This window comes from Brienomyrus brachyistius, chromosome 16 (assembly GCF_023856365.1).
Source record: "Brienomyrus brachyistius isolate T26 chromosome 16, BBRACH_0.4, whole genome shotgun sequence".
NCBI classification, from domain to species: domain Eukaryota; kingdom Metazoa; phylum Chordata; class Actinopteri; order Osteoglossiformes; family Mormyridae; genus Brienomyrus; species Brienomyrus brachyistius.
Genome location: NC_064548.1, coordinates 23,266,504 through 23,279,452, shown reverse-complemented (window position 1 = coordinate 23,279,452; position 12,949 = coordinate 23,266,504). Strand labels below are relative to the sequence as shown.

General features: G+C 50.8%; 1 protein-coding gene across 3 annotated transcripts; it reads right to left on the bottom strand.

Moving 5' to 3' along the window:
• Positions 1-2,115: 2,115 nt before the first annotated feature.
• On the bottom strand, positions 2,116-12,598 carry ihha (Indian hedgehog signaling molecule a). 3 transcript variants are annotated; one of them, XM_048979881.1, is made up of 5 exons: positions 12,459-12,598; positions 12,268-12,372; positions 11,610-12,168; positions 7,313-7,574; positions 2,116-3,811 (listed from the first exon to the last, which is right to left on the bottom strand). In XM_048979881.1, the coding sequence occupies exons 3-5, from the start codon at positions 11,907-11,909 to the stop codon at positions 3,138-3,140; spliced, it is 1,236 nt and encodes a 411-aa protein (XP_048835838.1). In that variant the 5' UTR covers positions 11,910-12,168; positions 12,268-12,372; positions 12,459-12,598; the 3' UTR covers positions 2,116-3,137. The 3 variants fall into 3 exon arrangements, with proteins under 3 accessions (XP_048835838.1, XP_048835837.1, XP_048835839.1); XM_048979880.1 differs by having other exon boundaries at positions 11,610-12,372; XM_048979882.1 differs by lacking the exon at positions 11,610-12,168.
• Between the last annotated feature and the right edge of the window lie 351 nt (positions 12,599-12,949).

Genomic DNA, 12,949 nt, shown 5'->3' with positions numbered 1-12,949 from the left:
CTTTATCTGCAATTCCTGTGTATTTCTAGATTTTTCTTTGATCAGAAAGGAGAAAGATCCTCAAATGAAGTGTCGTAATATATGTATAGGGTACGGTGCAGGAACTGGACAGTTAATGGAGATTTATTTGCCTGCAATACATCAGACAGCCTGCAGGGGTCAAAACAGCATGAGAAGAAATCTTAACCGGGACTGACCCCTCAAGAGAGGTGCACAGCACTGCTGTCCGTGGTACTGAAGGCTGTCCCCACCCCTCGCTGATGATCACAGCATTCATCATCATTACTATCAATATTTGTTTTGCACATCTATGTCCTTAACAGTCACTCCGGCCTTGATTGTCAGCCGATGAGACGTGAGGATTATCACAAGTCAAATGCTAAAACCCTCCATCCATCAGCTGACCTCTTTATGTAGCTGTACTTTTGTGCGCGTTTACATGTTTATCAGTCGCGATTGAGGTTCCACGCCTTCTGCCATCCTGACTTCCTGTCACCGTTGGCTTTTCCCTGATCTCATTACCCGCCCCCCAGTAACGCTGCCCTTCCCAAGCTCACGCGCAGCCCGATTTGGGGGGGCTCGGTCACGCTCCCAGGTCCGTCGTCCTCCAGCGGCTGCCAAAGTCATGGAAAGCCCCTAAGCTCAGGTGCTCCGGGAACGCGGGCTGACCCTGTCGTCTGATGGAGACATGAATGTCACTTTGGGCAAAAGCATCTGCTAAAAAAATAAATGCATATGGGGAGAAGGTAACAGATTTTCAGTTTGTGCTTCTGCCTGAGGGGGTGTTAGGTTGAACCTGCTCCCTTTAACAAATAATCCTAATGAAGTAATTGAAGCATTCTGAGCATGAAAAATGAGGGTCAGTTTGATTAAGAGAACACATTTATTTTTGTATAACGTGTCCTCGAAGTTATTTTGCGTTATGCTGTATACTGCCACCATGTGGAGGTATTATGTATTGCAGTTTCATCTGTGATATCAATTAAGGCCGTATTGTCGTTCCTTTCTTCCTCACGGTGACCTAAAGGATGGCGGATTAAATGCCAAAAGTGGGAATCTCTCCTGTACCTTTGGATCAGGCACTCGGATTCTCTCGACGAGGAGAGTAATTGACAACCCATATTGTCGGGATGTAAAACTGGCTGTTCCTCTGTCACCGGGAATGGTAGGACTCCCCCTACTGGCGGCCACTAGGCATTAAATCACCAGGACAGTGTGGGTGTGATGTTCCCCCTACTTCCCGTCACCTAAAACCACGCACTGGGGGTTGGGGGGGGGGAATGACAATGTTCAGTAGCCCGCTTCTCTGCTGTGAGCAAGATGCCAGGGTTGAAGTCTCTGCCATGGCTCTGTGTGAGTGGAATTTGCATGTTGTCCCGTGTCATAGTGGGGTTTCCTCTGGGTACTCAATTTTCCCACCCCCCCACAATCCCAAGTGGAGTTGCTATATTGCTTATCTGTGTGTGTGTGTGTGTGTGTGTGTGCCCTGATATGAGTTGGCGCCCTATCCTGGGTTATTCCATGACCATAGGCTACAGACCATGAATAGGACAAGTAGGTACAGAACATGGATGGATGGTCTCCATGAGATCTGTGGGTAGAGCTTCTCTATGCATACAAATTTCAGGGCTATACCAGATGCGAGTTATGCGCGTGGGAGTTCTACTTGCACAAAAATGTTCTGATGGCAGAACGAAAAATGATTGGTTATCTCCCTGAACCAATCAGATTGTAGAGGAGGTGGGACCAAGACATCTGATTGTGTAAGCAGAACTCCCATGAACACAAGTTATGTTCTGCGTTAAGTAGCCACATAGTCCCATCCGAAGCTCTGACCTCTGGGGCAGCAGCTGTATCAGCTGTGGACTGTGTTTTACACAACAGTAATAAACTCTTAGGTCTTATTGCAAAAGAGGGCCACCCCTCCCCCACCCCCCAACACACGCACAATTCAGCCGAAGAGTATCATTACGATAAATTTCAAATGATAACTTTCAACCAACTTTACAGCCAAAGTGATAAGCCCATTCCCAGAATGCTTTGCAGCCGTGGATCGTAGGTGCCGTAGGTCAAACATCGCCTTCCACACAGGATTCAGCAGGCCAGACCAGCAGATATTTACATTATATTTAATTTCCAAAAATAGATCTTTAAATATTTTCTTTTTCCAAGACATGAACATCATAGACATTTAGACATCTCTCTGAATACAAAGTAAATGTGGGCATAAAATAGTTAAGTACTATCAAGGCAATACAATGGATTTACACATTTAAAACGGGATTCCCACAGAGCGTAGCGGCGTATCGGCGTTTAAGCAAAGGGGAGCGAATGGGACACGCAGGAGCTCAGCACGTTTGGTCGCCGAGACGCTGATGAAATCTCCGTCTTGCCTGTTTCACTCCACCGTGATGATTGCGACTTTGGTTCAGCACCGGCTCTTGCGCCACCTCCTTAACGAGCCAGGTTTTCAGTGTAGACGTCTTGCCAATGATTAACGGTGCCCCCCCCCCCTTCTCGCTTTGTCCACCGCCCGTCGTCCAGGGGCCCGCATGAGCAGTGGGTTGAGTTCCAATGAAAGCCTTCCGCCATGAGAATTGCTGGGCTTCCCTGAGTGCGCTCACCTGCGCGGGGTCCATGTGACTGTGTCTCTGTCTGTGTCTGTGTGTGTGTGTGTGTGTGTGTGTGTGTGTGTGTGCCTTCTGCTGTCCAGTGTCAGTGTTGTAGGTCTAGTCCAGGGCTTCCCCACTGGTTTTGTCAGCATACAAGTGACGGAAACCCTGTTATTCCTTGACCAGGATTCTCCGCCTGGAAGTCCTACAGAAGTCCTAAGCATTGGCTGCCAGTTGAGTTTCCCTAATCCCTCCACCAGGGGGGGTGGTGGCCCTGAGCTGCCTCTTCAGAAGGACCCAGGTCGCGTCTCCTTCATCCATTTTCCCATGAGTCTCGAGGCCTCCACCTGCTGCCGGGACTCTGTAGAGCAGACGTGTCTGTAGATCCTTCTAGACCCCCCGTTTCCCAGCATTCTTACTCCCTCCTCTCCTTCTTCTCATCCCGCTCCCTTTCATCTGTCCTCCTCTTTTTTCCCCCCTCCCTCTGTTCCTTCTCTCTCTCTCACTCCTATTTCATGCCCTCCTTCATCTCTCAGGGTCTGCCACACCCCAGGGGTGGAACCGTTCTGAGTCCAGCAGCAGCGTCCCGATCCAGTAGAGGGCACTGGAGTACCAGTGTATGCCATCGGCTCGACGACCGAGTGGCCCGACCCAGCCGTAGAGTGCACGCAGTGGCGCGAAAGCCCAGTGGGCCAGGTGGTGCTGGTCCATGACGGCATAGCAGGAGGCCAGGATGCCGTTGACTACCACGGTGCCGTGCTGTGTGAGTGGGGCAAACACGCCTCGCTCTTCGCGGATGTGCACCCAGGCCACGCGTGACAGGTGCCCCCTGCCATCCGCAGCAGACACCACGCACTGTCCAGGCTGCACGTCACTGGCAAAGACCGCCCGCAAGGCACTCCCCGCCACCCACCCTGAGCAGTTCCCCTCGGAGACAAAGAGCAGATGGGCTGCAGTGAGAGGCAGCCTTTCCCCAGCCTCAGTCCCGATGACGTAAAAGTGCTTGCGAGCCTCGGGGTCACTGTCCAGGAAGGCCAGGACCTCACTGTAGACCAGTTCCCCTCTGCCGTCGACCCCCGACGAGGCCAGGACCCGCTCCCCTGGCCGCAGGTCCCGCATGGCCTTGGTGACCCCTCCCTCGGTGATGATGCGAGCCCCTCCTGGGAAGCAGCCTCCTGTCTTGGCCGCGACAGAGTGCTCTGTCATGGGGAGACAAAGAAACCGGTCAGCCCAAGAGCCCGGACGAGACCTCAAGGATCAGCCGTATGAAGAGGACCACGCACGTCTGAGCCGGGCTTCTCAAAGGTCCGCGTTCCCCGTTTGGCTGCGTGCAGCTGAATCACAGTAACTGCAAACCCTTCATTTCTAATAGAGAGACCGCAGCCATGCGAAGGGCACCCAGACACGCACACGCAGCCACTCCCTCAGACCGCGCTCGTGCCCCCAAACACATTCCTACCTACAATTACATATTTGCCCTTTTTTCCCCCACTCTCTGCTCAGCGTTTAAAAATGCAATAAAAGGTAATAAATTAACCAAGCGGTTCAATCGCAGGTCCCGGGCCCCACGGACCAGAGGAAATGCACGGAGGTCACGGTACGAATCGGGGTGGGCTAACTGGTGTCTCAAGTCTCCGGTGAGTCTAACACAAATATTTGGGAAAGGTAAGAGAACCAAGGACTGATGATAAGTTAGCCTGAGATAAGAGATCTGAGGAAAGGAGCAGAGCCGCTACCATCTGGACAACAAAGGAGCAGGTTAATCATCTGAAGGAACTTATTCACCGCCATCGTAACCTGCTGTGCCTGTCAACAAATAACCTTCCTCTCTGCCTCTCCTTGCCCACACTCCCACCCTCTGACTAATCGAAAAACACACACTGAGACCACGCCTGCACCAGCAATCACCCAAGTCCAGCACACAGTTGGATATTAAACACCCAGTGAGGATTCTGGGGAGTCCGATCGTGTATGAGTGACCCCGACAACAGAGAACCGACGTCGACCCGACATCCCATAAATATTCAAAAAGATGACTGGGGGAGGCGGGGCATCGGTCCCCGCCGTGAAACTCCACTATGAGGCCCAGATCTCATGCTGTGAGGGACTTCGCATCCAAACTCTCCCAGAGTAGTATGATCTATGGAATGATATCAAACCTCCTTGCGCACTGACTTCTGGGTAATGTAGTGCGGCCAGCATTTTGGCCCGCAGCCTATGAAAGGTCCTGTTCGTGGTTCTGTCAATGCTCTCCTGTAAACTAACGTTCGGAAGAGCTTAATGGCCACGGGACCTGAAATACGGTCTGCAGGTGGGGGCCAAGCATGTGTCATCAAGGCATGATCCCATCTCGCTGTTTAGCCGTCTTTTAAGACCGAACTAGGCCATTAAAGAATGGCTGCCCCCGTAAATCTCCGTAAGTAATACAGCAGTAAATAAAAACAGGAGATATCAAGGTGACTTGGAGCCTGAGGTTTTGGGCCCAGCTGCTGTGGGACTGGGCTACACTCCTGCCAATGGCCACTTACTGCACACCCTGCCTCATCCCCCCCCTACTTTCCTTTGATGATGGGTCTGCTCTGGGCCACAGACAGGTTGGAATAAATGGATAGAATTTTACAGCTCCTTCTTGGAAACCCTTCCTTTAAACTTTAATAATGTTTTCATTTTCTGCTCACAAAGCACCGGGAACAGTCACACTAATGTCACGCTGCGACGTCATCCGTGTCCAAGGAGGAGTTACGCTCTTTTCTCCGTTCAGCTGATGTTTGTTCACCACATTTACTTTTCTTTAAATTCTTCCAGAACAATCCACCTCATTTCTAATGCTGCGCTTTTTGGATGCCCTGTCTCTCCCTCCCAGACACTGCAACCAGATCAGCACCTGGAAAAACGCAAACTGATCTGGGCAGAGAGGGCTAGAAAAAGACAACCGCAAGGAGAGAGGGGAGAGAACGAAAGGGGGAAAAAGGGAAATTCTGCAGCAGAGTGACGTCAGGGAAGATTGATTTTCTAGAAGATTCGTCTGTTTCACCACAGCACCAATCAAAACTAAACTGCGGCTGGACCAAGGTCCTCGGGGGGCCTGGATGCATGCCAGATGCACGTATGAGAGGAGAATGATTAAATATTGGGCTGCAGGCCTCCTAAGATAGGCCCATGGTCAACGCCACGATGGATGGAGGGATGGAGGGAGGGATGGATGGATGGAGGGAGTGAGGGAGGGATGGATGGATGGATGGATGGAGGGATGGATGGATGGACGAACTGTGGGATGTCTGCATCACACAGACATCGGGGATGACACAAGCCTTACATATCACTTGTGCATATAGTCACCTCTTGAATAACGTAAATGGATGAACGATAAGCCTATAAGCCAAAGCACAACCGATACACATCCCTCAGTGCCTGGAAAACGGAGGGGTATGAGAGGCAGAATCGCTAGTGAATCGGGGAGTCACCTTCATGCCGCGTCTGACTTGATGAGTATTGGCTGTGGGGCCTGGTGGAGCGTAGTGTTTAAGTCAGGCCACATGGGTGCATCACTGACACTCCAGTCAGATGGTGCAGAATGAATTAATGATGCCCCAGTGGACAGCCATCAGCTTTGGGGGGCGTGGGCAGGGTCGGGGGTGTAAATCAAAAGCTTGACCAGAGGGTCTTCGAGCAGGGTTTCGTGAAGTGACTTCACAATAGGAGCTTTCAGCTTCCCATGCCAAGCAGATCCCCGTCATACCTAATCGCTATCTTGCAGGAGTAGGTTCCCCAGAGCATAACAGTTGGACTCCAAAGCACCACACTTCCCAGCTGACCAATCAGAGGCCACCGGCTAGCCAATCCATAACCATATCCAGTCCTCCAATGGGATTCTACCATAGAACCGCCCCTGTGTTCACCACCTAAGGAGAAGCTTGTTAACCAACCACAGAAAAGACCAGAGCTGTTTCCATCGATGTTTGCGATGTGCGTCGTGGGGATGACAGGCTACATCTAGAGACATCTTCCAAGGACAGGTTTTTTGCCCAATGCCCTTCTGTGAGACGACCGGAGTGGTGTCATGGATAAGCAGAGCACTCCAGGGTTGGGGGGGTCAGGGCGGGGGGGCATTGATCAAGCATCGTTGGAAGCCCCCCAACACCAAGACGGGGGTGAGGAAGCCAGCCAATGAGTAAGTCAGTCAGGCGCGTGGAGTTCACACCTATGGCATACCTCTGGGTGGGGGGAGGGGAAAGAAATGGGGGGGGGCAAGTAATTCCCATCCCCTGTCTTGTCGGAATGTCCCCACTAGGGCACCTTCAGTCTCGCTGGCTTTGGCACTCTTTGTCAGGATTTCGTGGGGATCCGACTCCCGGGGGGGGGGGTTTCTGTCTGTGTCGCCGCCGCTCCTTCTTCCCTCCCACCCTAATTTGCTCCCCGCGGATTTGGCCGCCTCGTCCTGTAATGATGTGGCTTCTGCGACCCCCCCCACCCTTTGTTACCTGTCTCTTCAGGTCTGGTGCTTACCTCACCCGTACTAACAATACGCCCGCGTTCCATCCCCTGAGGGGCACACCCCCCCCCCCCCCCCCCAGTCACCCGGGAGTCTGATGGAAACGTGACAACACCCCCAAAGACGGCAGGCAACCATTCAGCCAATGAACGGAAGGCGCTGAAGATGCCCCGCCCTTGACCAACCCCCACAGTGGCCCGGCACCCACCTGACTTGACACTGCAGTGCACATGGGCCTTGGACTCGTAGTGGACCCAGTCGAAGCCAGCCTCCACGGCCAGCCGGGCTAGCATGCCATACTTGTTGCGGTCGCGGTCAGAGGTGGTGATGTCCACCGCTCGGCCCTCATAGTGCAGGGACTCCTCGGAGTGGTGGCCGTCCTCGTCCCAGCCCTCGGTGACACGCAGTTTGACTCCGGGCCAAAGGTTCATCACTGAGATGGCCAGAGAGTTCAGCTTGTCTTTGCAACGCTGGAGCAGAGGCAGGGGGTGGGGTGGGCGGGGGAGATGGAGGAACGGGAGCCAGACAGGAAAAGGTGACGTCATCAGCGCGCTCTCTCACCAGCACTGACACGGCCGTCTGCCACAGAACGTCAGAGGCTGACAGATAGTGACAGCAGACAATTCCACATGGTGACGGGGGCAGAGGGTGATAGAATAAGGAAACCCCCCCCCCCCCCATCAAACAAACAGCATAATGTGCACCAGCAAACAAACACATAAAGGAAGACAAAGTTCACGATCGCGGGAGCGATCGATGCCGCACGGGAAGCCAGGGAGGCATTTCCCATAATGCTCCTGCGGTGTGGATAATTGCTTTATTGCTTCACTCCATGATACATTTACAGACGTCGTCTCCACCCTCTTCTGACAGACAGAGCCGTCTCGCCGGTCTTCATCCATGGATAACAGGGCGCGCACTAGCCAGGCCGAAAGCACCCCTCCCTGTGCAGAAGTCAGCGGCGTGGGATTGGCCAGTGCGGGGAGACGGACCCCGGCAGTGTCTGCGATTTAGTCAGGGCCGCCTGGACCCCCTGCTGGCTCCCCCTCCTTGGATTCTAGGCCATAGGCTAATCTCCACTCGAACTCTTATCCTTAACCCCCCCAAAAAAAAAAAATCAGTCCACCAGACACACATTATGGGAGATAACAGATGCCAAGGGCTCCATTTCCGCCTCCCCTCCCCACCCCACACATCCCGGCACGCAGCGATGAACGCGCACTCGCGTTAAATAATTCAGTTAAGTGTTGCCCCCATGGACCGTGGCCCCCGGACCTCCATCAGCTCAGCTCCAAGTAGCGACGGGACGTGCCGCACAGATAAATGATCTAATGCTAGAGTGTGTGCGTGTGTGTGTGTGTGTTCACATCATCCTCCCCATCCCCATCGCAGCCCCGTTATGACGGGAGTCGGGGTCCACTGGGACCCAGCCTGTGTGAAATATAATGCTCAGTCGGGAACATAAGACTGCAGGCTAGCCAGGCCCCTTGTGAGCGTGTGTGGGGGGGGGGGTGCACTGAACACACTCATTGCTGTTCACTAAACCTGAGGGGGCTGCCTTCTAGCTCCTTCCCAGGCAGGTGTGACCCCCCCCCCCCATCCTACAGACCCACACTCAGACACCCCCAGCAGACAGATAGCCCCCCATCTCCTACGCTCATCACCTTCCTACCCTTCTCTCGGCCCCGCCCTTGATCCCAGTATGGCTTGCTACTGGGGCAGAGTGGGCTGCCTTCCTGTTAATCTCCAAGGTGGAAAGTCAGTGTAAACAAAGGGAAACTAACGAAAAGCCATCCTTCTATTATCCGTGATATCAGCGCGGCACGGTGCATCATCACCGTCACACACCAACACCGAACCTCCCCATGAGAAATATCCAGACAGTGTCCCAGCTAGATACACCGACTTTACATAACAATACGGAGATTTGATAAACGCCATCTTGATGAATTACTCCAGAAAGTACTAAAAGCCCCACAGCTATTACCACGGTACTGACCTGACAGACCTGGCCGGATATTGAGCGCAATCGCCGGTGTTCATTTCATAGTGTGAATGTTGACATGGAAACAGCTTTCGGTGTCAAATTAACGCCGCCGATTTCTTTAGGCAGTGAAATATCCACGTGGAATATACAATAAGCTATGTCTTCATTAATGAGTGAGATCATCATTATAATAAACAGATAAATAAATACAGACAGCTCATCATGAATACACGGGGCATAAAGAATGCTGCGTTTTTAAACCAAAGACATAAATTCTTGCTTGCTTGGAAGTTCACCAAGCGCAATAGTGTGTATTAGGCAGAGGTGTGTATCACTGTTTACCTGCGTGTTTCATCCTGTTTTAACGTGACCAAAGGAAGAACACTGGATGGATGGATGGATGGATGGATGGATGGATGGATGGATGGATGGATGGAGTGAACTTATTTATCCGACTATGTGCCAAGATGAAAGATAAGCGCAACCGGGTTTTAAGATCATGGTTATTTTGACTAAGTTTATAACCGACATGGTCAGGCAGTAATTGCATACGTGCTTAAAATTTTTTCCCGATGTTTTATCGTGAATACTGCTGTATTTCCGCAAACTATTAAATAGTGTCAGCATAATTTGCATAAAAACTTTAAAACACTGAATCGTTGAAGTACAGGCTACACAATCTGTGTCCAAAACGCAAAACTAGGCAAATCGCATAGCCCATCATACAAGAACCGCGGTGGGTGTAACGGTGTTTTCTTCTATGTTAACGTCAGTATTTCAGAGCAGAAAATCACGAAATGCTGCCCATGGCCAGCAAACAGCGCTGATAGACAAGGCTGATTTATGAAACAGAAAATGGACATATGTTCCAGAAGACAATGTTTGAAGGAAGGCGGCCATTCCCTCATCTTTTTTTGGTCGTTTCTGAATTTTTTTTGGCGCCACTTAAACATATTTAATATAGATCTACTTTAGTTCTATTCCTTTCACTCCCTAACAGGTAAACTCCAAGTGAAAAGTACACTGTTACATACAATGTTCATCGCTAGAAGACAGAAGTTGCATTTTAGAACTAGCAAAATAATTCAGATTTTTCCATGCGGGTGCCTTGTGCTTTGGGGATAAGAATAGAGGAGGCTATTACAGATCCGTAATAGATGCCTATTCACAGGATGGATTTCGAGTTCTATTTTTTTTCTACTGCGGTCGCAGAAAAGTGAACTGAAGTTCATAAATCAGCCTGTGAACTCTGTTGGTTTTCCTTTCAAGGTAGAGATCGACGGGGCTTCTGTAGGAGAGTAACCGCGACCTGCGCAAACATTGGCCGAGGCAGTGACAGCGCGGGTCTGTGCGCACCTCCCGGCCCGACTGCGCACTCAGCCCCGATTCAGGAATAAGGGAGGAAAATGTGTATAATTAAGGCTTAAACGTACGTGAGCCATGCTATTTTTATACCCACGCTAAAACAAGCAAAAGCAAAATAAAAACAAACAGCGGTTTGTCTTTTAAACAGTCGGCGGCAGTCATGTTGGAGCTCATAAATTGTGTCGAGGTCAAGTAAACGTTCAGCAATGTGTAAACGTGTGTAAGGTGACAGGAGAGACGCAGTGAGAGAAAGCGCCTCAGTAAAACACGGTCCGCTCTCTCTCCCTACTTCGTTGACATTAGTGGGACAGCCCCAGTCATGGCCAAGCTATAAATGATCATTCTTGGGAATTTAAATAAGGTAAATCAAATGGCGAACCACATGAATGACTGTCCGTACTGACTGTCCAGTGGAGATCAAGCTAAACCTCACAGCAAACATGTGAACGCTCGCCGTTCATAGGGGATTAAATTGGGCAACAAGGTGTTTTTCTAACGGCGTCTCAAAACAAGGACGTAGTGTGGGATTAAACGCAGTCACTTCCTTATAGAGTTAAATATATTTGCAGTCGCGGCAACGCAACGTCTTATAAGAAACCCAGTTCAAAAATATATACTTTTATAATTAATTAACATCATTCATGTTATAATTCATTCATGATGTTAATTAATTATAAAAGTATATATTTTTGAACTGGGTTTCTTATAAGAAACGCCCTGAATTTCTCAGGTCCTAACAGATTCGAGCAAACCATGAGGTTTGCACGTTAATATATCCCAGAGGATTACAGAGACACATTCCCACTTGACGCACCGGAAAAAAAACCAAACTGGTCTTAGACGCTCGAGCAGGCGTCGATTTCCCCATTACACCAAACCAGTAACAAACACGTTGAAATTTCAGAAACGTGTATTTGGGTCCGATTAGCATGTGACCTGGGTAAACAGCAGTCGTCCGTAAGCATTGCTTTGCACCGAGGCTTAAGAGGAAAAAGTCAATAACCGAGAATCGATAAAGTGGGTTCGCCCAGGTTTAAACAGCGATCAAAGTGCAATCGGCGCTCAGATCAACAAGTAAAACGTCCAGCGCGCTGATATCCGCAGCCCGGCAGTGGAGTAGAAGCGCGACAGATCCGTGGCGTGGCTGTCTTACCTGTGTCATCAGGCGGTCTGCACCTGTATTCTCTTCATCTTTGAAGATGATGTCGGGATTGTAGTTGGGAGTAAGCTCTTTAAATCGCTCCGAATTCCGAGTTATTTTGCCCTCGTATCTTCCGCTTGCCCCTAAGGTTTTTTCGGCCACGTTGGGACTGAACTGTTTGTATGCGAGCGGTGTGAGCTTCCTCTGCGGTCGCCTCTTGCCGTACCCCCTTCCCGGTCCGCAGCTCTCATTGACCGGAGAGAGAATCAAGGCGCAGCCGGTAAAAAACGCCAAACATGCGTACAGCCGCATTCCAGGCACACCGGCGGACACTCCGAGCCGGAGTGGCAAGATCGCAAATCCCCGTCGTATTAGGCTGCCCCCTGCCCGCTTGCAGCTCCTTATTTTCCCCACGGGGTACGGGAGGGGGGTGGACACAATCTTTAGGAGTGTATCACCGAGTCCCTAATTCTCTCCATCCTTGGTGCGCAAACGGAGACTCCGCCGAATCAGACGCAGCCATGGAGCAGCAGGAGATGCCGTCCCCTTTCACACTACGAAGCTCCCTTTTCTGAGTTGAAGTGCAGACATGAGAATAAATAGGAAAGTCCGTTTATTTTGGCAGACAGGTTCAAAGCTCTGCTGCTGTGAGAAACGGCCACAGACGAACCTGGAGCTGTTCTTTGCTTTTGGGTAGTGGTCAAAGTGTGTCCCCACAGTGGTTTGCGCTTTTCTGGTTGGCTCTGAATGCGTCCCTGTGGCACACGATTCCCAGCTGAAATGGAAATTGAAGGAATCCGAAAGATCAGTTTGCCGCTCAAGACCGCACCCTGCCAGCCCTGCCCTTCTGTCCCAACCTACCTCTCCTCCCATCGGGTCACACTGCCTGTGCCGTACTTTTTACTACCCACCCGCTCCGCTCTCCCCTGCCCGCCACTTGGCAGACAAACACCGGCTTGCAGCCGTCTGAACTCTTGGACTCTCGCCGGCACATGCGTTTGCACGCAGGGGCTTGGTGATTGAACGTCGACCGCTGCCGGTTTGAACGTACACACACACAGACGCGCACCGAGGCGGGAGCGCGCACACCCAGCCCCATTAGCAAATATACTATAATATCTTCGTGGCTTTACTAACACCAAGACAGAATACGGAAGGTCACTATGGGGCAGCGCCTTCGCGAGGAATATGATTTCCCTTAAATTTCTAAGGAAAATATTTTCTTGTTGCTAGGAGTGGACTGTCAGACGCCAGGGTATAATTATGTCTCTGATTATTTTATAAATTAGTTATGACATATTTGAAATTAATAATCTGTACACAAAATTATTTAAATGCTATCATTGTGCTTA

What these genes read in the sequence shown, in the direction of transcription:
- ihha (XM_048979880.1), bottom strand. Translation starts at nt 11,909, where the DNA reads ATGCGGCTGTACGCATGTTTGGCGTTTTTTACCGGCTGCGCCTTGATT. An exon ending in CAGACCGCCTGATGACACAG is followed by an intron (nt 7,575 to 11,609) that starts GTAAGACAGCCA and finishes CCTCTGCTCCAG; the next exon opens with CGTTGCAAAGACAAGCTGAA. An exon ending in GCACTGCAGTGTCAAGTCAG is followed by an intron (nt 3,812 to 7,312) that starts GTGGGTGCCGGG and finishes TCCCCATGACAG; the next exon opens with AGCACTCTGTCGCGGCCAAG.